The 26,666-nt window shown below is 36.9% G+C and overlaps 1 protein-coding gene, 1 non-coding gene and 1 pseudogene across 2 annotated transcripts; 2 read left to right on the top strand and 1 right to left on the bottom strand.

The window, feature by feature from the left end:
- The first annotated feature begins 3,152 nt into the window (after positions 1–3,152).
- Positions 3,153–4,929, top strand: LOC121753020 (annotated as a pseudogene).
- A 16,317-nt stretch (positions 4,930–21,246) lies between these two features.
- On the top strand, positions 21,247–21,473 carry LOC121753433. The gene has a single exon (XR_006040411.1). It is a non-coding gene; the product is annotated as a small nucleolar RNA U3 (small nucleolar RNA).
- Positions 21,474–23,837: 2,364 nt separating this feature from the next.
- On the bottom strand, positions 23,838–25,642 carry LOC121753046 (CASP-like protein 2C1). Its single transcript, XM_042148194.1, has 3 exons — positions 25,369–25,642; positions 25,178–25,301; positions 23,838–24,281 (listed from the first exon to the last, which is right to left on the bottom strand). Exons 1-3 carry the CDS (start codon positions 25,518–25,520, stop codon positions 24,033–24,035), a joined length of 525 nt encoding a protein of 174 aa, XP_042004128.1. The 5' UTR covers positions 25,521–25,642; the 3' UTR covers positions 23,838–24,032.
- Between the last annotated feature and the right edge of the window lie 1,024 nt (positions 25,643–26,666).

The raw sequence follows: 26,666 nt of genomic DNA, 5'->3' as shown, positions 1-26,666 counted from the left end.
CAGTCTCTTCCCAGGATGACGTTGTACGGGGACCGAGCTTTCACCACGAAAAACTCAATCATCGTACTGGAGCTAGTAGGCGCTTTCCCCACCGTGATCGGAAGGCTGATAATACCTTCAGGGCGGGTGTCCTCCTGGGCGAAGCTCTTCAGGGGAAGCGGAGCCGGGCTGAGCCGAGCTGGGTCCACTTCTAGTTTGTCGAAGCACTCTTTAAAAAGAATGCTGACTGACGCTCCTGTATCCACAAACACCCTGTGGATCAGTTTGTTTGCCACTCCGGCTTGGATGACAATGGCGTCTTGGTGAGGAGAGATGGCCGGGACGGGATCAGCATCCGAGAACGTAATCACTTCGTCCTGCTTCAGCCTTTTATGCGTTGGCTCCTCTCGATTGGAGCCTCTGCGCTCTGACTTCAGGGACGACTTGGTCTTCCCGGCAGGGAGAGCGTCAATAGTCAGGATTACTCCATCATATTGCGGCTCGTCATCGTCCTCGGGATCCGGCTGCTTTTTCGGATCCTGAGGGGCGCAGTTCGCACCTCTCTGCTTCTTATTCTTCTTTGACTGCTTGCTTTGGTATTTTTTCAATGTCCCTGCCCTCACAAGAACATCGATACCTGCAGCCAAGTTTCTGCACTCCTCGGTATCGTGACCGTGGTCTTGATGGTAGGAGCAGTAGTTATCCTGGGGTCGGCGCGCGGCTGATTTCGTCATCCGCTTTGGCTTTTCGAACAGGTCAGAGTGCAGTTCGAAAATTTCCGCTCTTGGCTTGTTCAGCGGTACGAACTGAGCGGGCGGCTTCTCGGGATTGAGACGGGGTCCCAATCTGTCTTGCACCGGAGTCCTTTGAATCCTTTCAAAAGGAGTTCGGCGAGGATGTCCCTGATCGCCAAAAGGAGTTCGGCGAGGATGTCCCTGATCGCTATGATCGGGCTTCCTCCTGTCTCCTCGGGACGATGAGCTGTCTAACGACCGTTTGCGACGGTCTGCCTCATCGGCCCGGGAGTACTGGTCCGCAATGTCCCACATTTCCTGAGCTGTCTGCGGACCGCACTCGACGAGCTTCCTGTAGAGCGCTCCGGGCAGGATTCCATTTTGGAATGCCGAGATGACAAGCAGATCGTTGAGATCGTCTACTTGCAAGCATTCCTTGTGGAATCTTGTCATAAAGTCGCTGATTTTTTCGTCGCGACCTTGACGAATGGAAAGCAGCTGAGCCGAAGTGATTCGGGCTTCCGCTTTCTGAAAGAACCTCCTGTGGAAGGCATCCATTAGATCTCGGTAAGATCTGATGCTGCCCTGGGGGAGGCTATCGAACCACCTTCTCGCGTTCCCGATGAGCAGCTCGGGAAACAGCTTGCACATGTGGACCTCGTTGAGACCCTGGTTCGCCATGTTATACTGATAGCGCCCCAAGAAATCGTGAGGGTCCACGAGCCCGTCGTAAGTCATCGACGGAGTTCGGTAGTTCTGTGGTAGGGGAGTTCGGGTGATGTCGTCCGAGAACGGAGTCTTCAGTGCTCCGTACACGGCGAATCCGATATCTCGTCGGTATGGAGGAGATTGAGTTCTCCTGTGATTCCGGTACCGAGGAAGAGCAGGAATATGTCGGGGTTGAGGATTCTTCTTCCTGGAAGACACGGCACTACTGCGGTAGTGACTTTCATGTCTGGATGAGGAAGGAGAATCCTCCGCTTTCGTCTTCGGCTCTTGGCTCTTTTGCAGGAAGGCTAAGAACTCATCCTGCTTCTCAGCCAAGAACAGCTTGACAGCCTCATTCAAATCAGGCTGCTGGGAAGACTCAGTGGGACGATTTTTGGAGCGGCCTGTTCCTTCGCCATGAGAACTGGTGGTGGATTTATCCCTAGGCTGTTTTCCAGACCTATGGGATGGATTGGCTTCCTCCTGGTTCTCACGAGCAGGAATACGGGTACTCTGCGATCTGGTATGCATTTTTTGGGTGGAAAAAATGGATCAAAAATTCGCTTTATCACAAATTTTGTTCTTCGTTTCCCACAGACGGCGCCAGTGATGGATCCGCGAATTTTTGATGTTAGCAAATGCTGGTAGAGAATGAAAATGCAGACACAAGGAATTTACGTGGTTCGATTTACTGAAGTAAATCTACGTCCACGGGAAGAAGGGAGGGCAAGATTGTATTGCTTGATCTGTTTTCTACAGCTTACAAATACAAACTTGCTATTTGCTATATGGTATTTTATCTCTAGAGAGCTTAACCTTCTCATATCAGATCTAAGTTCTATTTATATCTTGAACTAAGATCGTGGCTTGCATCACCACCCTAAGTCGTGGATGTCGTGTAGGTCATGGCCTAAGATCGTGGATGTAGCGTAGGTCATGGCCTACGATCGTGGCCTGAGTTGACACCACGTGGTAGTGGGTGTGTTGGACATCCTGTATGGGTCCACTAACTCCTTGTTCGGTCGAATACTGAGACCGAACTGCTTTGGTTGCCGATCTGAGAGTAGAGCTTGATGCCGACCTGAGAGCAGAGCTTGATTGGATGGCTTTTACCGAGCTGTAGGCTGAGGCCGAACTCTTTGGTAATGCCGAACTCATACTCCTGCTTTGGTTGCCGATCTGAGAGCAGAGCTTGATAGGTTGGCTTTTACCGAGCTGTAGGCTGAGGCCGAACTCTTTGGTAATGCCGAACTCATACTCTTCCTTGGGCTTTGGGCTGATGGGCCGTCATTGCTGTTGGGCTTGTTTAGTACGCACCCCATCACATTACACCCTCTGTCCACCATTTAAAGAACCATTTTTTGCCATTTTGGATTGTCCATAATTTATAGAATCATTTATTTTATTTCACTTTTAGCATATAGACCCCATATTTCACCAACTTTTTACACTTACAATCCAATATAAAAATAATACTGAGTCCCACGTTCCACTTACTTCTTCCCTTTACTTTTCTTCTTAAAGTCAAATAATTTTTAAAAATTGTACCAAGTTAAAATGACTCTTTAAATAGTGGACGGATGAACTTTAAATAATGGAGGGATGGAGTAAATATAAGAAAAATCAAATACTCGCTTCTAACAAATAAATAATGAACATTTATATTCTCTTCTGCAGAAAAGACTCTTAAATAAAGTGTATTTTTATATAAGTAGTATTTCTGTCCTATATTGGCCAACCCGACCACCCAGATAAATCGATCCCTATATTAGAGCAAGATTAGATTAGCATCACACACATATACAACTACTTATTTCTCATTTGAAGGAAGCCAAATCAAATCACAATCAAATTCAAATGAATACATCCTCTCTCTAAAAACCATAGAAAAAATGAAGGAGATGTGGACAACCATGGCATCCATAATGGGTGTGTGGGCCTTCGGGCAGAGCCTCCTCCACACCGTGTTCCCGCCGGAGCTCCGGTTCGCCTCCCTGAAGCTCTTCCACCGCCTCTTCAGCTACTTCTCCTCCTACTGCTACTACGACATCACCGAGATCGACGGCGTCAACACCAACGAGCTCTACAACGCCGTCCAGCTCTACCTCAGCTCCTCCGCCTCCATCTCCGGCACCCGCCTGAGCCTCACGCGCGGCCTCAACTCCTCCTCCATCACCTTCGGCCTCTCGAACAACGACCGCCTCACCGACTCCTTCAAGGGGGCCACCGTGGAGTGGGAGCACGTGGTCACCCAGCGCCACTCCCAGACCTTCTCCTGGCGGCCCCTCCCGGAGGAGAAACGCGGCTTCACCCTCCGCGTCCGGAAGAAGCACAAGCACCTCGTCCTGTCCTCCTACCTCGATTTCGTCATGGAAAATGCCAACGAGCTCCGCCGCAGGAGCCAGGACCGCCTCCTCTACACCGCCTCCTCTACACCAACTCCCGCGGCGGCTCACCCCTGGGAGTCCGTACCGTTCAAGCACCCCAGCACCTTCGACACGCTGGCAATGGACCCCGCTAACAAAGCCCAAATCATGGCAGATCTGTTGGACTTCGCTAACGGGGAGGCCTTTTACCAGAAAACTGGGCGGGCTACCTCCTCTACGGCCCACCCGGCACGGGGAAATCCAGCATGATCGCGGCAATGGCCAATTTCCTCGGCTACGACATCTACGACCTCGAGCTAACGGAGGTCAACACAAACTCCGAGCTCCGGAAGCTCCTCATGAAGACGACTTCCAAGTCGATTATCGTGATCGAGGACATCGACTGCTCCATCAATCTCACTAACAGGAACAAGGCCGCTGCCAGGAAGCACAACAACAATAACAATAATAAAAATAATATTTATAACACCAATAGCTACGATGTGGCCGCGTCCCCAGGCGGGGACGACAGCCCTAACACGATCACGCTCTCCGGTCTGCTGAATTTCACGGACGGGCTGTGGTCGTGCTGCGGCAGTGAGAGGATCTTCGTGTTCACGACGAATCACATCGAGAAGCTGGATCCGGCATTGCTGAGGAGCGGGAGGATGGACATGCACATCCACATGAGCTACTGCTCCTTGCCGGCGCTCAATATTCTTTTGAAGAATTACTTAGGATATGATCTGGAAAAGGAGAGGAATTCGCGGCGGTGATCGAGGCGGCTGAGATGACGCCAGCGGACATCAGCGAGGTGCTAATCAAGAACCGCCGCAACAAGAGCAAGGCCGTCGCGGAATTGCTGGAAGCGCTCAAAGTTAGGGGGGAGAAAAGTGGGTTGAAGAAATTAGGGCGCAAAACAGTGGGCCGTGTAGAAGAGGAGGAGGAGGAGCAGGAGCAAGAGAAGAGGGCTTTGGATGAACAATTGCAAGAAAATGTCAATAAAATTGGAGATGAAATTTGAGTGTTTTACCAATTGGTAACAAAGGATGAATTTTGGGACAAATTTGATGGCATTATTGTTTTTTTCTGTTTAAATGAATTTTTAGTACTACCAAAAATCGAATCTTTTTTCGGCAGTATGTCCTAACAAATGCTTCATTTTGCATTTGGTTTGTTTTGCTAGTTTAGTTCACTAATCACTTATGTTATGTCTTCCTTGTATAGTAACATCTACATGGTTTGGTGCTTTCTCACGTGGTATTAATTCATTTGGCAGTGGTGCCTATTTATTGGAATGTATTGCTTTTGAGAAAAGATACAAAAATTGTTAGTAGTGATGTGTTAGTTGTGAAGTTGCATCATTAGGCACATGGGGGTTCTGGTTCTACTTTCTTTCTTGGAGATATTTCGAATTTAATTAGGCATCCTCAATATTGATGTATGTACTTTTGATCTGTATTCGCATTTTTTAAAATCATTTGAATAGATGTTGTTGCACGTGCGACCATAACAACATATGCAAAGAAAGCCATGTGAAATTCAAGTTTTAGCTAGCCATCAATCCATTATATTATATGTACTCCCTCTACCGCCAATTAAAAACAAATTTTGACTCGGCATAAATTTTAAGAAATTGTTTAACTTTATATAGGAAATTAAGAAAAAAAAGTTAATGTAGTATGATCCCATTTGAGTATAGTAATTTTATACTCCCTCTATCCCATAAAAGATATCTCATTTTTTTTAGTTTGTTCCCACAAAAAATGTCACACTTCCATTTTTAAAAAAAATTCTCACAATAATATAAATATTATATTTTCTCTTTCCACCTAACACAAAATAAAACAACCTAAAATCTTATACCATCCCATAAGTGTGACATCTTTTGTGACACGCAGGGAGTAATAGAATATGCGTATAATGAGGTAAATATATCTTTAAATAATAGACAACACAAAATAATAAAACGTGTCAGATTTTGACAGACGCGAGAACATGTATCTATATTTAATCTCAAAACACTTTTACCAATCACACTATGATAACACTTGCATCTTTATTAATTAACATGGGGTGAAAGTTGATGCTACTTAGAAATAAGAGCAATTGTTTTTAAATGTGCAAATGGATAATGCAGACAGATTAAAAAAAAGAAATGCAAAATGTGAGTGACAATCAAGGAGGAAACAGCTCAACAATGACAAGATTTTATGTTGGAATAAAGAAAGATAAGGAGGAAAAGAGAGAGACCTCATATGATCTGAAAAGTTGACACTTTACGTTTATTTACTTTTTTAAAAAAAAGAAATTAATTTTTGTCTTGATTTTATTACTGAGTTGGAAAAGCAGATTTTGCCTTTTTCAATTTAGCCTAGAAAATAAAGCAGATTAGTTCTTATCCTACGTGGAGACAGCAACCACTACATTGTCAATGATGTTGTATTTATATTATCATGCGTTTAAGATTGTCTGTGTGTGGCGTTTCGGAAAAAGTAAACTTTTTTAATGACAAAAGTTGGTGATGTGTTATACTTTTTGTTTAGTGCTGTGGTTGTGGTTTCTCTATGACTTGTTTGCTTTATTAAAAATTCAGTTTTATTGGTTATTTAAGTTTAATTAGGTCAGGGAATTTGTTTGATCTCATATGTGCCATGTTTAGTAGTAAATTTGAACTTGTTTTATGGACTTTTCCACTTCAGACATCAATTTGGATCCGTGACATTCTTATACTATGTCATTTCTGGATATGGACAAGTTAAATTAATCAAGTTCCCACGTTGTGTTAGTAATCCCAGTTGGATAAGAGCAGGAAGAAGAAAACCATGTAAGTTTTGCATTTTATCATATGTATTTTTTCTTTATTTATTCTATTTAATACAATTTCTTATTTTTTCCAAAATATTTCCATTATTTTTGGTACTGAGGGGGTAATTTTTTTGTCAACCGTAATACTTCAATAGCTTAGTATTAGTGATTATATGACACAAACCTATTACCCCCTCCGCCCCGCTTTAAGAGTCCCGGTTGATCAAAATCGTGCGTCCCGCTTTAGGAGTCCCGATTGGGGTAACTAATAAAAAATGCTTACAATTCAATTTAGAAAGTGTTAAAAGTGGGTCTCAATATCCACTACAACATTTATTTATTACACACTCAAATAAGTACTACTTTTTTAAGACATGTGCCAAAAGTGGGTCCCAATATCAACTACAACATTTATTTATTACACACTCAAACACATTCTTAAAACATGTGCCCGACTCAACCGGGACTCCTAAAGCAGGACGGAGGGAATAGAAGATATTCCATCCGTTCATGGATAAATGTCCTATATTTGACCGGTTCGAGTTTAAGAAATTATTTGACTTTGTAAAGAAAAGTGGATAAAAGTTACAAGAATGTTAGTCCTACTTTTATATATTACTCTATTAATTTTATAATAAAATATGAGTGTAATAAGCTAGTGAAATGAGGAGTCCACCTATCAAATATGGTAAAAATAAAATGAAAAATTTATTGTCAAACGAAACAAACATATATATATATATATATATATATATATATATATATATATATATATATATAGAGTCATGATCTATGGCAAACACCCCTTAACCAAATAACTAGAGAACAAATAATAGCCACAAGATCAAAAAAATCAATGGCTAATAGTAATTTTCGAATTCGATGATATATTAGCTCCCTCAATCACAAATTTACTCCATAATAACAAGTCAGGGGTATTATTGTCATTACACCATCGAATTAAATCCAAAATTGTGTTAGTCATTCAGAAATTCGCGCCGATTCAGTTCGTCTCTCTCGTTCTCCTCTGTTCAATCCGAATCGCCGACTCAACCGCATTCAAGCCGTCGCCGTCGCCGTCGCCGATTAAACCGAATTCAACTCGTCAGCATCATCTACTTTGTCAAACAAATGGATACAAATCAAAAGGATTTTTCGAAAAGTAAGTTTCCTACTGATTAACAATCATTTCTAGGTTTTATTTTAGATCTGATTTAGATTTGTATTCTTTGTAGCTTTCGAACGAACAAAGAAAAAAACAACCGGAAGTTCCGTTTCACTTCACTCAGGCTCGAACCGTGAGTCATTCCTACTATTTATTAATTTTAATATACAATATCTTCGTTTGCTGTGAATATGAAAACCGTAGTTTCTGTGTTTAGATTTATAGTTGTTTCACTGATGTTAAGTGATTATGAAAACCGTAGTTTCTGTAGTAAGATTTATAGTTGTTTCACTGATGTTTAGTGATTATGAAAACCATATGGCCTTTGTATTACGTTTACATGGTTAGATTTATAGTTGTTCTGTAAAAAAGAGTGAAGTGTTTCCTGAACAAGAGTGAAGTGTTTTCTGAACAAGAGTGATGTGTTTTGTGAACAAGAGTGAACTGAAATCAGAATAATAGTGATGTGTTTTTGTGAACAAGAGTGAAGTGTTTTCTGAACAAGAATGAAGTGTTTTGTGAACAAGAGTGAACTGAAATCAGAATAAGAGTGAAGTGTTTTTGTGAACAAGAGTGAAGTGTTTTCTGAACAAGAGTGAAGTATTTTTGTGAACAAGAATGAAGTGTTTTTGTAACAAGAGTGATGTGTTTTCTGAACAATAGTGAAGTTTTTCCTGAACAAGAGTGTAGTCTTTTCTGAACAAGAGTGATGCCTTTTGTAAACAAGAATGATGCGTTTTCTGAACAAGAGTGAAGTGTTTTGTGAACAAGAGTGAAGTGTTTTATGAACAAAAGTGAAGTGAAATCAGAATAAGAGTGATGTGTTTTGTGAACAAGTGTGATGTGTCTGATTTTTTGCTATATTGATTTTTTTCCTCATATCCATGAAGTTGCTGCAGCCGAAAAAAGGTCTAAGATGCGTGAAGATAGACTGCAACAAAGTGCTGCACGTACAACTGAAATAAGCACAATAAATCAACAGGATGTTCTTCGAACAACAACTTCTGCCGAAATAAGGTCAAAAAAGAAAAATGATATGCAGAAACCAGAGAGTGGGTTATGTAATTATTTATGTATTGGGCATAGTTATTAATGTATAATTTTGAGCTATATTAAGTGTGTATTCACGAATTTGATCAAAAATCTTGTATGTATTTAGCCTCAAAGCGTGGGAGGTCACAATGCATCGACAAACCAGAAATGCCTGCCAGAAAGAAACATGCTAAAGCAAAGAGTGACAAAGCTATTACTTGTAAAATCAGAAGACCTAAATTGGTCATTAAAGTTAATTTAAAAAAAAAAAAAAAAAAATTGGTCATTAAGATAGGGGTGAAAGTTTTGGTTGATGCCATTGAGAAAATGAACTCCAAACAAAAAGCTGCTCTGGAAGAGATGGGTTTCGGACAGCTTGTGCATTTGAAGATACGATGTATTCCTGCTGACATGGCATTTTCACTACTTGAAAATTTTAAACATGACAACTGCTCCAGAATAAAACTTGTTGATGATCAACCATTACACATCACTGAGGAGGATGTGTATGCTACGTTGGGACTGCCAAGAGGAGAGTTGATGATTAAAAGAGAAAAGAAGCATGAAATGAATGATGTGATGAAGACCATTGTCAATGCTAAGAAGAACAAAGCAATAACCCCAACTGATTTGCAAGAGCAGCTTGATAGTGATCTAGAAGGTGGTGAGTGGTTTAAGAAAATATTTCTTATTCTGTTGGACAATGTTCTGATCTCACCAACTGCCAACGGAAAATGTCTTGGCCGTATCTTGGACGATATTGGCAACATTTCAAATGTGAGGCAGTACAATTGGTGCAGCTACGTGTTGGATACGCTAATCACAGCACATGATAGCTGGAAACTCAAGAACAAATCCACCCCATTCACTGGACCAATCACTTTCCTCTTGGTGAGTTTTCTATTTTAACCACTCCTTTATAGTGAAGTAAAAACATGCTTAGAGTGAAGTAAAATCATATTTAGAGTGATGTTTTTCACGGTTAAGTAGTAAATGCATGGTTAGAGTGATGTGTTTTTTATACATGAGTGAAATCAGAATAAGAGTGATGTGTTTTGCGAGTGAAGTAAAATGTGAATAAGAGTGAAGTGTTTTGTGAACAAGAGTGAAGTAAAATCAGAACAAGAGTGAAGTGTTTTGTGAACAAGAGTGATGTGTTTTGTGAACAAGAGTGAAGTAAAATGAGAATAAGAGTGAAGTGTTTTGTGAACAAGAGTGAAGTAAAATGAGAATAAGAGTGAAGTGGTATGTAAACAAGAGTGAAGTAAAATCAGAATAAGAGTGATGTGTTTTGTAAACAAGAGTGAAGTAAAATGTGAATAAGAGTGAAGTGTTTTGTGAACAAGAGTGAAGTAAAATCAGAACAAGAGTGAAGTGTTTTGTGAAAAAAAGTGATGTGTTTTGTGAACAAGAGTGAAGTAAAATGAGAATAAGAGTGAAGTGTTTTGTGAACAAGAGTGAAGTAAAATGAGAATAAGAGTGAAGTGTTTTGTAAACAAGAGTGAAGTAAAATCAGAATAAGAGTGAAGTCCTTGTAATGCATTTTATTATTGATCTGTTTTTGCAGGCATGCTATGTAGATAGGGTTGTCTACAGAACAAGACTGGTGGTTAGAAGATTCCCAACTGTCCGTAACTGGACAGAATTCATTCTTAAGGAGAGAGGACAGATGGAATTTGATAATGGAGGCACCATTGGAAGAGGAAGCATAGAAAGTATCATTGATCCTGTCTCCATTGAATCTTTATATGCCAATAAGGATTCAATAACTGTCACTACCTCTGTCCCTTCAACTGATGAAGCAACTTTACGTGTTGAAGCCCCCCCTTCAACTGATGATGCCCCCCCTTCAACTGATCAAGTTCCTTCGTCTGATGAAATTAAAAGTTCAATTAGGGAGGCTGCAGATGCAATTAGTAAAATGATGAGGTATATAAAGGTTGCTCCAGCAAATACCAATGACATCAATTGCTTCAAAGTTGCAGCTATAAATGCACTAAAGATGGTTGGTGTGGAGGTTGATCAAGGGGACCAAGCTGTGTCTAAGCCAATTGAAAACATGACACAAGCTATGGAAGAGGATCAAGAAGATGATCCAGAATGGATTCAGCTTGTGGAAAAACTGATGGAAATCCATGATGAAAAATGCAAATTAGTGAATGAAGGCACAACAATTTTCCCTGATATTAACTTGGGAAAGAAACCAGTAAGTTCAAGATTTGGAACAGAAACCATGGATATTTTAAACAATTTGATTGTGGTCTGTTGTACTTTAATACTTGACATTTGATTCAGAGTGAACTAAAAACAATTTGTATTATGTTCTGTACTAATGCATAATATTTATTTACTTTTTTAACTTTTTATTTTTTTGTTATATCGCATTTCACTATTTGCAGGAGACAAATGAATTTTATGAAGATGTAGCTAAAGCAACATCACAAAACACACAGATGAAGGTATAAAAAAGTGCTTCGAGTGATGTGTTCCATTGTTAAGTGAGGTTTCTGTGTTGCATGTGTATAGTGATGTGTTTGTTAACAAGAGTGAAGTGAATTCAGAATAAGAGTGATGTGTTTTGTGAACAAGAGTGAAGTGTTTTCTGAAAAGAGTGATGTGTTTTGTGAACAAGAGTGAAGTGTTTTCTCAATAAGAGTGATGTGATTTGTTAACAAGAGTGAAGTGAAATAAGAATAATATTGATTTGTTTTGTGAACAAGAGTGAAGTAAAATCGAAGTAAGAATGATATGTGTTATGAACAAGAGTGAAGTGATTTCTGAAAAAGAGTGATGTGTTTTGTGAACAAGAGTGAAGTGTTTTGTGAACAAGAGTGAAGTGAAATCTCAATAAGAGTGATGTGTTTTGTAAACAAGTGTGAAGTAAAAATCGTGTTGATAGTGATGTGTTTTCATTTCTTATTATGAAAATAGGACGACATTGTGGATGCCCAAATTGCATCTGCAATAGAAGCATGCATGGAGATATATGCTGATGATGATTGTGTTCAATCAGAGTTAAATGTATCTGGCAAAAATCCTTCAACCGAAATAGTAGTTTACAATCCAGACATTGTAAGTGTTAAACAATGATATATCTCATCCATTCACCAACACTTTTAACAAACATCAAGTGAACTATATGTCTTATATAGTGATGTTTTCATATCATTCTTGCCCTGACATGAAACTGCTAGGATTGAACAAATGGAGATACGTTCAAAAGCTGAGAAGAAAATATCAGCTGCATTGAAATCTCCATTCCATGAAAGAGTGGTTAAGGCTAAAACCAAGTTTACCTTGAAAGAGTCACAAGTCTTTTTGTGGATTATGACAACAAATGAATTAAATGAGTAAGATTTATATTATAGTTCTGATTTAGAAAAAAAACATACAAAAGATGTGCTAACAGACACACATGTTTGAACAGGGACACCATAGTGTATGATGATGATGTCATAATGGTAACAAAAAGAGAATTCTGTTCACTGTTGCCACATACGCTAATAGAAGTGGGTGTGATAAGTGCATGGGCTTCTTATTTAAATAACATGGAAGAATACAGGTCCCTATCTTCATCGAGGCGCCTCTTTTTCACAACATACCCAACGGTAAGAATAGAATAAATTTTGAACAGTATTGTGATTATGAAAACCGCAGTTTCTGTGGTAAGATTTATAGTCGTTTCACTGATTTTAAGTGATTATGAAAACCGTATGGCCTTTGTATTATGTTTACATGGTTAGATTTACGAGTGAAGTGTTTTGTGAACAAGAGTGAAGTAAAATCAAAGTAAGAGTGATGTGTTTTGTGAACAAGAGTGAAGTAAATCCAGAGTAAGAGTGATGTGTTTTGTGAACAAGAGTGAAGTAAATTCAGAGTAAGAGTGATGTGTTTTGTGAACAAGGGTGAAGTAAAACAAAGTGAATTATTTCAATCCAGATTTAACTTGTCTCGTTTTTCAGCTGTATACAGTTGTTCACCGGCCTGATGGGGTCGACCTCATGACCATAATTGATAGATTCTGTGACAATTTACAAACTGAGGTTGAACAAATTCCGCATTTCAAATGGGCCGACGTAGATTTGGTAAATACTGAACACAATTGATTCTTTATTATATTCTCTAGTTGTTTTTATTCTGAAATTATTATTATTATCTATGTAGGTGTTCTTTCCAATTTGTGCTGCGGAACATTACTATACCATATGCTTCAGATTTAGTACTAACAGTATAGTGCTGATTGACAATTCAAAGAATGCTGACGATGTGGACATAACAGTCAAATATGGTGGCATACCTGAAAATGTGGTAAGTATACACGATATACAGTGCAGTATTTTTGTGATTACAATGAATTATAGTTCTCTTTATAGTGAACTACATCTGATATTCATGATGATATATTGCAGAAATTATATTTTTGTCATTATTTGACAAAAATGGGGCATCACAACCAAACCAAATCAATAAAGGATGTGAGTATAATAAGGCTCAAAATGCCTTGGAGAACAACATCAAATGTAGAAGATTGCGAAGTTTTTTTGATGCGACATTTGGAATGTTATCATGGTGAGCGCGAACAAGATTGGAAGTGTGGATTAACTACAAGAAGTAAAGGAATACTCCAAAGACTGAGAGCAAAGTATTGCAGCGCATTATTATTGTCGGAAAAAAACCATCAGTCACTGAATATGTTGTCAGTAACATCAAAGCATTATGAAGAATATGGGAAAACCAATAACATAGATGTGGAAAAAATGATTGTAAACTTCAAGCGTTCATGAACTATTGTAGAAAACTTGATTAGTGAATTAACAAGTACTTATTTTACATTAATATCTTGTTTACTATTTAATTCACTGTTGTGTTTTGTAAACCACTAAATGATGTGTTTCGTGAAGAAGAGTGAAGTAAAATCAGAATAAGAGTGAAGTCTTTCGTGAAGAAGAGTGAAGTAAAATCAGAATAAGAGTGATGTGTTTTGTGAACAAGAGTGTAACAAAATCAGAATAAGAGTGATGTGTTTTGTGAACACGAGTGAAGTAAAATCAGAGTAAGAGTGGTGTGTTTTGTGAACTAGAGTGAAGTAAAATGACAGTAAGAGTGATGCGTTTGTGAACAAGACTAAAGTAAAATGACAGTAAGAGTGATGCGTTTGTGAACAAGAGTGAAGTAAAATCAGAGTAAGAGTGAAGTGTTCAATGAACAAGAGTGAAGTAAAATCAAAGTAAGAGTGATGTGTTTTGTGAACAAGAGTGAAGTAAAATCAGAGTAAGAGTGATGTGTTTTGTGAACAAGAGTGAAGTAAAATCAAAGTAAGAGTGATGTGTTTTGTGAACAAGAGTGAAGTAAAATGACAGTAAGAGTAATGCGTTTGTGAACAAGACTAAAGTAAAATGACAGTAAGAGTGATGCGTTTGTGAACAAGAGTGAAGTAAAATCAGAGTAAGAGTGAGGTGTTCAATGAACAAGAGTGAAGTAAAATCAAAGTAAGAGTGATGTGTTTTGTGAACAAGAGTGAAGTAAATTCAGAGTAAGAGTGATGTGTTTTGTGAAAAAGAGTGAAGTAAAATCAAAGTAAGAGTGATGTGTTTTGTGAACAAGAGTGAAGTAAAATAGAATAAGAGTGATGCGTTCTGTGAACAAGAGTGATGAACTTACTGGCACTTGAGCATTAGTACTCTAAAAATTCGCATTGAGATAAAATTCACTCAAAAGTAGTATCTCGATCGAAAAAATATATTTTAAACACAAAAAGGGCACAAAAGAATTTTGAAACTGCTTTTTGGAACAATAAAGAACATCATGACCCGACAAAACAACACAATCTTCTTTAGCATACAGAAAAAAGGGAAGAGGCAGAATAAAGATGAAACCTGCCTTTTATTGAGGAAATTGTGAATCCATATATACATGTAGAGCTACAAACTAAACTGCAGAGAAATGTTTAGAGTCTTTTATCCACCTTCAGTATTAATCGTCCGAGCCAAGGACCTGCTGCTTAAGCTCTTCGACTCTGGCGAACAATTCATCTCTGTTTTTCTGCAGACCAAAGATGAAGAACAGCTTTAACTTGCAGCAGTGACATGGAAGAGAAAATGATTTAAAATCGGAAAATGTAGTTGCAAACCTTTAAAACTAGATATCGAGACCAGAACACATCACTCTTATTCTGAGGGCATCACTCTTGTTCACAAAACACATCACTCTTGTTCACAAAACACATCACTCTTGTTCACAAAACACATCACTCTTATTCTGATTTCACTTCACTCTTATTTGCAAAACAACTGTAAATCTAACCATGTAAACATAATACAAAGACCATACGATTTTCATAATCACTTAACATCAGTGAAACAACTATAAATCTAATCACAAAAACTACGGTTTTCATAATCACAATACACGAAAATATTGTATATTAATAAATAGTAGGAATTGTTATAGAATTGAACAAGAGTGAAGTAATTGTTATAGAATTGAACGAATAATGATTACCTTTAGAAGTCTCAGCTTCCTCGCCCGAAGATGATGAATCGGAATCGAAATAATCTTCGTCCGACCTCATAATTGAATCCATTGATTTGAATCACGATGATTGATTTGAATCGCGATGAACGGATTGAATAACGAATTGAATCGCGTCGAATTGAATTCAATCGCGATTTGAATGAAGTAATAAGATTTGGAACGAAATTTGGAAAAAAATCGGATCGCAAGTTTGGAAGGAAAGAAAAGATCGCAGATTATGGAGTAATTTGATCGCAGATTTGCATGTTTTGATCGCAGATTTAAATTAAGAAAGCAATTTCCAAAATTACCCTCAGCATATTTTCTATAATTAAAATAAATAATATTTGTTCCATTAAGATGTGTGGCTGAGATTTGTTCTCTAGTTATACACTTAAGATTAGTTATGCATTGATCACTACTCTATATATATATATATATATATATATATATATATATATAATAGCGGACTTGAGGAATAACATTTAAAGTGCTTGTGGGGAACTGATTTCTAGGAATCCTATCTTAAAAAGTGATTTGTTTTAGGGCACCCACAATGGGGCGCCTAATGGCACGCCCGATGGCGGCCATCGTCCTCGGGCGTGGACGATGCCTCCATTGTGGGTGCCCGCCATCGTCTGCGCCCCACACCCGATGCATCGTCCGCGCCGTCGGGCGCCCCATTGTGGGCTAGGCGGACGATGACCCGCGTTTTTTATTTTTTTTTTCTGAATTTTGTCTATTTAAACCTCGTTTCTCATTCACTTGTTCATACGAATATCTCACCTCTCTCATTTCGCTCATCTCTCACATCTCTACCTCTCTCGCATACCAAAATGAATCACGACGACGACACCACTAGTTCTAGTTCCTTGGAGTCAGGTAGTTCGACCTCGGAAGCCTTAGATGCAGCCGTTGAATAGGCCATGGTGGAATGCTTAGCCGAAATGCAGCGCGAGGCGGCGGCGGCGGCTCCACAGGCCTATTCGACGTCGGATGTCTGTTCGACGTGACCACGCGGCAGCTCACCAACGTCTGGTTGCATAATCATGCACAACATGATAGTCGAGCAAGAAGGTGGGAGCATCACCGAGTGGAACGATGATGACGGTGCATCTAGCTCATCCAGCACGGCGACCGAGCCCTCCGCTAGAGGATTACCGCCGGGCTTCAATGAGGTTCTATCTAGACAGGCCTCAATGCGCAACTAATAAGACCATGCTCAGCTCATGAACGACATGATTGAAGAAGTGTGTGCCCGTACCCGCCGTCACTGAGTTTGCATATTTTTTTAATTCGTATTGTAATGTATTAATCTTTATAAATGAAATGAAGTTTTTCCCCAATTTTTGTAGTTATTTAAATATTCAATTAAAAAGATTGCATAGAGCGCGCCATAGGGCGCCTCACTGCAGGTGGGGATAGGAGGATAAAACTGATGACGTGACACGCCATATGGCACGCCTTAGGACGCCCCATTGTGGATGAACTTAATATTGGAAAATATATTAATTAAGTGGCCGATTGTTGAAAGAATGTCGTGACATTGGATTGTATTTATAAAATTATATTTCAATAGTCTATTCATTGCTCGTTACTGTATAAAATATCAGTACAATCGGGAAATTCAATTAATTGGGCTGGCTATATACGACAAAAGTTGACACTGATAATGTGATATATAGTCCAAAGCTCCATGATCTTTAGGTAGAACACTCTGTGTGTGTGTGTGTGTGTTCCGTTTTCTATTCATTGGGATTTGAAGAAACAAATTTTTATGGATAAGAAAACGAAATCCACTAATGATTTCATTAAAATAAAATAGGGAATCAAATTTCAATTGAGTTTTCGAAGTTGCCTAAGCCATCATTACACTTGTGTTTAGGGATGTCAATGTAACTCGAACCCGCGGGTCGGCCCGAATAACCCGATAAAAATACAGGGTTAGGGTTGTAATTTCGTAGCCCGAATTTAAAATCGGGCCATTCGGGCTGACCCGTTCGGGTTGTTGGGTTAGGCGGGCTGACCCGTTCGGGTTACGGGTCGGCCCGTCGGGTTGAATGCTTCTGCACAGCGAGCAGTTTTTGTAACGGTCATAACTTTCTCTACAAAGCTCCGATTGAGGCGTGCAATATATCCACGCGAAGCTCTTTCGAAGACGAAGAGAATGATATGTACTAGAGGTTTATCAGTCTTCAAAATCGCGAGAAACATTGACTCAAACAAGGCTGCTGTACATCCACATATTTTGTGTACATTTTCTAATCCATTTTCTATCATTTCTCAACAAACATGTAAACATACCAAAATATAGAAATATAATCAAAATCATCCAAGACAACCCTCTAAAACCATGCAAAATCTAAATACGTCAACCGACTATATAAGATCACGAAAAAAATCATTATGTGGTTCATGGATTCATAAATACTTGTATATAAAAGCTTTCTTTTAGTATATTTCCAATATAATAGTGCAAAGTGTTTTGACGCCGCTTCGTCATTGAATTATGCGTACTTTGATGATTCTTAAAACAAAGCTAAATTATTATTCGACTTATTTACAGCTGGAATAAATTAAATTTGACCAATCATAATTCAAGAAAACTTAGAGTTACTCCAATTAGCTAGCATCTTGATAATTCACTCTTTAACAATTCAAAATATTTTTGTTACATCTACGATGCACCTCTCACGTTATGAAAATTTTATTTAATTTTCTACGAATTGATTTATGTTTGAATTTTGAAACAAAGTGTTGATTTATGTTTTAAATACAAAAACATAAACATACTATTGATAGATATTTTGTAAATAATTATATAATGAATAAGTTATTTAAATTTAAATAACTTAATCTTTTTTAAAAATATTAAAGAAAATTAAAAATATGTATTTCATTGTTGAATGATTAATTAAAAATACGTATATAATTAAAGAAAATTTAAAATATGTATTATTTTTTTGAAAATATTAAAAGAATTAAAAATACTCGTTGGCCCGAATAACCCGGTGGGTGAGCCCGAAACCCGAAGGGTTAGGGTTAGGGTCGAACTTTTATAACCCGAAAAAATCATAACCCGAATAGCCCGTACCCGAATGGCCCGACAACCCGAACGGGCTGGCCCGAACCCGAACGGGTTGGCCCGATTGACATCCCTACTTGTGTTGGCAATAAAAACTTTTATAGTCTTAATAAAAATTTAAAATTGTAAATTGTATTCATAATAATATAAAGAGTTGGAATATTTTTAGTTAGGTGTTTCAACCTTAAATGAGTACAAAATAATTTAATAAAAAATATTCAATTGATTTAGTTACTTTAAATAATTAATTTAATTAGGTGTTTTGTTCTTGATTTATACTCCCTCCGTCCCAGATTAAGAGTCACTTTTTGCCATAAAAGTCCGTCCCAGTTTAAGAGTAACATTTAGAATTTTCCATATTTGGTCATACAATTTTACCTCATTCTTCATCAAAATTACATAAAAATGCCATTATCTACATTAAAATAAACCAAAATAAAAATCAAACATTTAATTAAATTCAAAAGGTCAAAAGGGACCCACCTTCAACCAACACACTTCATTTACTACACACTCTATCATGTCACTTCATTTATTACACACTTCACCATCTCACTTCATTTATTACACACTTCAACTCTTTCTTAAAACCCGAGTCATAACAATAAGTGACTCCTAATCCGGGACGGATGGAGTATTATGAATGCAATTAGATGTATGTATAAAACACTAAAAAGAAAGAAGAAAGGAAGATAAAATACTAAAAAGAAAGATGAAAAAGAAGAAAAAAAAAGAAGAAACTAAAAAATAAAAAAAGAAATAAGAAAGGTAGAAAAAAAATCACATGTTTGGTATATTATTTAATTGAAATTTCCAAACATATCCTTCATAATCAAAATATCACATGTTTAGTACCTAGGGTTATTTTTGTTATGAGGTACCAAAAACGATATAAAATAAATATCAGGTACCACTTATATGCGAAAGTGAAAAATCAGGTAACATTTATGTAGTCCACCCTAAATGGTATATGTGACCGCCCTAATAAAACTTGGGTCATAAATAAATGTTTAATTAATAATTGAATTTATTTAAGAGTCAATGAATTTAATATATATCATAGAATTATATTCTTTATTTAACTCAATCATAGTGTTCATAGTTCACGTTAATATTTGTTTCCATTTTATTAGATAGTACTCCGTCGGGTCCATAATAGAGGTCTCATTTTTTACCAATGCGGATTTTAATAATAGTTTGACTGTGTACCATTAAAGTGGTAAAAAAAAGTTAGTAATGTGAACCCTATTTTTATATATTGATTTCATAATAAAATGTGTGTGGAGTGAGATAGTGGAATGTGGGGTTCATTTGCCAAAAATAGTAAAAGTGAAATGAGGCTTTTAATGGAACCAGGCAAAAAAGTGAAATGGGACCGGAGGGAGTAATAATCATCCATCATTATTTGGTAGTAATTTATGTACTACAAAAGATTCAAATTGCAATAATCAAGATTAGACCATTAATCTTCATGGAAACGATATTCTTGTTTGCCATAAATATATTCTAATTACACCGATCACTTGTGACGATTCATGTTATTATCGTGATTTTCAGTGAAACCAACCACACACGAAAAAAGTTGGATTACAAACAAAATTACCAAATGATGGCAATCTCTCGATAATTACCGACGGAATGTCCATAAGCCGCAGCTAAAAAAGTTACTGATGGTAACACGATTTACCGAAGGAAAAATAGGAATTACCATCGGAAATTTCAGTTGGTAAAATTATTCTTTTAAAGTGAATGGTTTGCATATTCTGGTAATGGCTTGTCACGCATCCAACAAGACGTGTGTTTTGCAGGACAAACAACACAGTCAGCATAATCTGTTTGCAATGAAAATCACATAATCTGTATATATTGTTCCACTTAGGTGTTGCTAATTTACACTGAGATGCATGTTTTTAAGAATGCCAGACTATTGGTTCCTTCCTAACAATAACTAATTTTAACGCTATTAGCTCGTCGTTCCTTCATGCTCAGTGGGAGACTAGGAGTCATCCCCATTGTCTTCGGGATTGTTAATAAAACCAACTTGGTTATCTTTGCTCCCATCATTTGAATATCTCTTGCCTCTAACTTATAGCAAAAATTTGAACTTTTCTTTCTTTGGCCTTATTTTTCTTCTTTCTTTCCACATGGTGCAACGATGATAAACACGAATTTTGTATGCTTTTAAAGCATAGATTTGGTTCATTTTGCATGTTATACATGCAAAATACGTAATGCAATTGTTTAGTTTATACAGTACATTTTAGTATTTTTGACGTGTTTTATGATAAATGTGCAATAACAAAAATAGGGGAATGAAAATTCCATGACTAAAACCATAAACTTGATACAGAACTCAATCATAAACTAAGAACGTGATCAACATTCAAATTAAATAAAAATAAAATACCCTAAACTAAACAACTTGCATATGAAATACGACGACAAACCAAAGCAGGGTCTAGGTCAAAACATTCTTGCAAGATAAAATGCATCAATCCATGTAAGTCACTTAGAGATTTCTAGATCTTACAAGGATAAAAATAAATCGATCACAGTTCCAAGCAGGGAAGAATATAGTCGAAGACATGCTCAACCAAAAGGGGGATTAGATATATGTAATAATATCTACGCTCAATAAATTAAAGAAAGATTATCCGAGTAGTAGAATGGCATGAAGGAAGGGTAGAGCAGTGGATTAAGGAGGCAGAGCACCTTCCACCGTCGAAATTTATAGAGAAATTGAACAAATCATAACGGAAGGTGTATATTGTGTTTATAGTGAAACGTATTGTGTTTATAGTGAATTGTATAGAATTTTTAGTGAAGTATATTGTGTTAAAGTGTCGTATGAGTATTACGACCTTACTTAAATAGGATCTGTTATATAGGCTCGTACCTCTTTATTATTGATTTCTAAGGAGATCGAAAACCGTCTTTGGACGATGAGTCATAGCTTCTTGACCAGAGCGTGATTAACCACACCATTTGCTCGGTGTCGAAGGTGGTGGTGTAGTAGCGGGTCATTCTCGGCTTGCCTTGTGAAGTTGGGGGGAGGGGGCAGTCTTGCAGCTGTCTAACAAAGAGTGTCGTATGAGTTTTATAGTGAAGTATTATATTGTATTTAGAGTGAAAGTATATTGTATTTACATGCTTAAGCACTCAAAACATGTTTCATAATATACTAACCCTAAAATATGCTTCATATGCATTTCTACGAGTGAACTCTAATAAAATTAAAGTGAACCAATTTTGTCTTAAAGTTCATCATCTTCGATCGTCTCGTAATTCAGTTCATGAGATATAAAAATCAACTTTTGCGATAAAATAACGAATTAGCATACCATGAAATCGACAATTGACAATGGAGAAATCAGCTCCTGCGATGAAAATTGATGTAGCAGATCGTGAAATCGATAATTATGATAAAGAAATCAACTCTGGCGATGAAGATTTTGCAATTGACGATGGAGATTGTTGAGCATAAGTAGGGTTGAGTACTTGATACACTCAGTGGGCTCATGCCGAAAATATTTTATAAAAATTACCATACCATATCTGATATACATGACAGGGAATGTGGCCACATTCCAAGTCAATAGACCAGCCAACTCGAAGAGACGACGCTCGATCTACGGGGTGTACACTAGCCTGTATAGGGACTCACTCCCTAGTTAGACCCAAATTCGATTAAACGTGCATGACAAAGCCACTTCAGATAGGTCCCATAGAAACGCAAAAACATGGCATGATAAAAATATTCCACATCATTTTTACATCAAAATTACCCACGACATAGTCATTATTTAAAAAGAAAGTTCACCACGTCTGCTTAAATCCTCAACTTTGTCTTTCCATTCCATTCTCAAATAGCGTGCAAAAGAAATCATCATTATTGAAAGAACATAACATGCAAAAATTAGACATAGGAAAATAATTTTATTAAAACAATGCATGCATCATACGTGATGTTAAATCTTACCCTTCGATCTGAGTTAGAAAATTCTGAAATTTTCCGAGACTTTAGAGTGTCATCTTCATCCCTCTATTGATTGTTTTCCGCGGCCGCCCGAGCTCCCTATCTTCGTCGGCCCCAACACTCACGTTAATTATCTTGGCCCAACATTTTAATACAAGCAATCCAACCAATACCTAATGACTCTAATGGGCCCAAGACTTAGTTGAACCCGGCCCAAAAATTAGTGCATAGAATAAGTGAAGCTTGACTCTTAATGAAGCATTTTCGGCCCAAAACATTTCTTCTCCCTTTCCATTTAATTCCTTCCAGCCCAAACAAGTTTATTATTCAAACTGCTGACCCAAACTTAATTAAAACTTCAGCCCAACTCATAACTAGTATTTTCAAGCCCAATACCTAATGACTCTTATAGGCCCAAGACTTAGTTGAACCCGGCCCAAAAATGAGTCCATAGAATAAGTGAAGCTTGACTTCTTCTCCCTGAGTCGTTCCACTCTTGGACAACTAAGCTAAGTCCCTAACCTCTCTTCTCTTTCTCTATTTTCTTAAATTTCGAAATGCTCACCTGCCGACAGATAGTGTTGAAGATTTGATTACCATTTTTGCTCCTATCTCTCAGTTTCTTGTTTTGCTGTAGAAAAAAGTGATGTATGAACGTGTTGGGGTGAGGGTGGATATACATATATAAGCTTTGTCAAAATTTGCTTATTTGTTGAGATTCGGCAAAACTGATTTTCCTCTTTCTCTGGATGGTGGACGACTGCATATCATGTTAGAAATCATGGCAACAGAAATTTCTGATTTGGGCTCTTCAGAAGTGGGCTTCATCACCATGTGTTGCACTGGATCATAGTTTAGGCCCAATGTGTGTACTCCCTCCACAGGAAAATAGTTTCATTTTGCCATTTTGGAATGTCCGCCTAAACTAGTATCATTTCTTAAAATGGAAAGTTTCTCTCCCATACTTTTATCATTTTTTGTCTTCTCTCTCATACTTTACCCATTTTTTCTCTTCCTCTATTTTATTTTATCTATTTCTCATTAAAACTCGTGACGTCTACAATTGGAGCTATTTTTTATGGACGGATGGAGTATTTAGAAATTCCTTTGCTTTGTAGAATAAAAGTAAAATACGGAAAATAAAAGACTCTAAAATCTTTATCGACCACATTGTATTAGGCTTGAATTGTTCTTTGTGATACATAGTACATCCCTATTTATAGGACTAGAGAAGTAATGTACCTAAAAAATAAACAATTAGAACTATAACAACATTAATGTTATATTCCTTGAAACTCTAAACTGATCATTTCCAATATTGTTGAGACTCACATATTATATTTCCAACATGTCAATCAATGGGTTATGTCAAATAATTAGCAAATGTAGACCACGAAGATAATACTAGTTGATCCTGAGTGAAAATAGTATAAAGTCAAAGATAAGAATGAAAGACTATCGAAATAGTATATTACAGTAAATTTTGTCTTGGCGACATATTATTCGTAAGCCGTAGATCGTAACGTACAACATAATGATACATTGGTTTTATAGTTGGAGGTTTGTTTAGCACAAGGGAATTAAACAGAAACAAGTTTTAGAAAGCTGAACCAAAGGTGCAATGGTAATAATTTGTTCTTTGTGAGAAGATAATTAACATGGATCATTAGGGCTTGAGCACAAGGAAGCGTTTGGGTGAATAAAATCGAAAAAGCGAGTAAGCCGAGATGGAAGCAGTTATGGCCATTAAAAGTGCTGCTGCATATCCACATATCAATGCTCCTCCTATTTGAAAACAGAATCTGGTGAACCTGTTGCACAGCTTCATCCATTGGAAGCTCTTCTCGCCGGTTATCGCAATTGTCGACCCTTGGACTGCCGCTGCCGTCGCGCCAAACACTGTGTATGCTGCAGCCTGCATATTACACTCATTAAATACTCCCCCGTCCTTCTATAGTTAAGTCGTACGTCATTTCCTTTTTCTGACAAAAAATAACAAATCTCACGTCTATTACTTTATTCTTTCTTCGTCTCTTTATTTAATTTTGTTTTTCATTAATTCACTTAAAACAATTTTTATAAAATTAATGCATCTCCATTATTGTGAACATGAAATGATTGTAGTTGCAGTTGGTTGTGATAAAGGTTTGTTGGGTGCTTTTTAGCCGTCAATATCTCCTAACTTAAACAACAATTTAATACACCAAGTTGCGTTTATTTAACTAAAAGAAAATTAATTAATTGTAAGTAATGTGTAGCATTTATTTCCCTAAACCTTCCAACTGTACCTAGAAACGTATGGCTCTGGTTGACGCATCATGTATGTTATGAATAATGTACAGTTGAGAAAATCAGAAGAGGGAAGAGGATACTTGTCATTTTTTCACTGTCATTCTCTTTTTTCAAAAAAATTAAAATAGGAAAAGAAAATCAATATTTTCTCGTGTTAGAACTTTACCATTTCGTCGAACAAAAATAAGAAAAAACAACTTTCGGTCTTCAAAATATAGCTTGTAAAGCAACGATATCGAAACGTATGAATTAATGTATCCTTATTTCTGACATGATCATATATCCAATAACTCAAATTTATTAAGATTTGAAATCCTAAGTCTAAACTCGTCAGTATTGATCTCTAATGAGGTATGCAGTGGTGGACGCATAAAATATTTTCAGCAGAGGTTGCACATCTCAAGCTATTATAGAAGGATTCTTTTTGAGATATGAGTCACTTATAATGGGACGAGACGAATGCATAAAAGAACCCTTCTAAAACAGCTCAAAATCAATTGATAATAATTAACTACTTACCTGGTCTAATAAGAAAATTCCCCAAGACACATATATGTTTGTGGCAAATCTTTGCACCTTATAACTTGTGATAAGCTGGAGCAAATTGTAGACAGCTGCAGCAACATCTATCCACACCAAAACACTACGCAAAATAAAACAAGAACATCAAATTATTATGCATATAATGAGAAAAGAGAAAATGATCTTACTATAAAGCATCCAAAACGTGGAATGTGGCAGTCTTTTTGTATGTGTAGAATAGAACTTTTGTTTGCGAGTCGAAACGGATGAGACAGGAAGTTAGCGCCAAGAGAAGCATGTTCATAATTCTCAAGGAAGCTTCTCCTTTAAAACTACTCATTTTTAGTAATCACAATTGTGATTCTGAACCACAGGGTTAAGTTTATCATTGTATATATACATGTTGTGTTTAGAGAGAGAGTTATGAAGAGCACACATCAAGATGGAGATGGGGAAGGAGTACCTTTTCTGTGTCCCAAGCATTAAATGGAGCTATGTGAGATTTCTAATTAGTTTTGTTCATGAAGGAAACTAGGTATGCATACATATGATATGAATGAAATGTACATAAGTTCAAATCATTATGGCACTCATGTGCTAATTTAAAATACTTCATTACATGTGAAATTATGAAATGCTTTTGAGATCTGAATTCTACTTGCATAAATATAGAAAAGAATAACATTTTGTACTAGTCCCATTATATGCAAATCGACTCTTTAGGTTTTGTTTGGTAAGAAAGATATGATAACTCAAACCACGATAAATCATCTTGATTTAGCCTAGACCAGGATAACAAGGAAAAAGACTATTATACCCTTTACACGAAAGCTAAAATTATCCAATTAGTTGATATTTTTACATACTAACGTGGCATACATTTTTATTATAAATTTGAATTATATTCATACATTCAAAAAGCATAAAAATTAAATTAGAAAAAAATTTACTAGAAATAATTTACATTCATACATTAAAAGTAGGAAAAATAAATATTGAAGATGCTAAGCATTAACATTAAGATAAAGAACATAAACTCAATTTTAACAAAATGAACTCACAAAATTCTGATTAATGAAAAGTGTGAAATTTGCTAATCCTAAATAAATGTATATATGTAAAATTTTTCATGCCCCGTGTGTAGCTTAAGTGGCATCCTTTTCAAGTAGTTGAGGAATTAAATTTGAGTAGTAGTTAGGTGGTGGTTCATAAGTCAGCCTCAGCCACAAAAATAACAGACCTCTATCATCAGCTAGCTTTTACACTGCCATTAATTTGGAAATAATTACGAGTATTAAACACAATTTTAATTAAGTACGCGTATTAAATACACAATACTTTGAATATAGTACTCATTCATAATCTACTAGTATTTACACCCGTGCTATGCACGGGGCATATAATTTTTAAATAATGAATATAAATTTAATGAAATATAGAAACTAAGAATTAAAAATAATATAAAGTTTACAAAAACATAAATGTG

Source organism: Salvia splendens, chromosome 10 (assembly GCF_004379255.2).
Source record: "Salvia splendens isolate huo1 chromosome 10, SspV2, whole genome shotgun sequence".
NCBI classification, from domain to species: domain Eukaryota; kingdom Viridiplantae; phylum Streptophyta; class Magnoliopsida; order Lamiales; family Lamiaceae; genus Salvia; species Salvia splendens.
This window is presented reverse-complemented; position numbering and strand designations above follow the sequence as displayed.

What these genes read in the sequence shown, in the direction of transcription:
- LOC121753046 (XM_042148194.1), bottom strand. Translation starts at nt 25,520, where the DNA reads ATGAGTAGTTTTAAAGGAGAAGCTTCCTTGAGAATTATGAACATGCTT. An exon ending in CACGTTTTGGATGCTTTATA is followed by an intron (nt 25,302 to 25,368) that starts GTAAGATCATTT and finishes TATTTTGCGTAG; the next exon opens with TGTTTTGGTGTGGATAGATG. An exon ending in GAATTTTCTTATTAGACCAG is followed by an intron (nt 24,282 to 25,177) that starts GTAAGTAGTTAA and finishes TGTAATATGCAG; the next exon opens with GCTGCAGCATACACAGTGTT.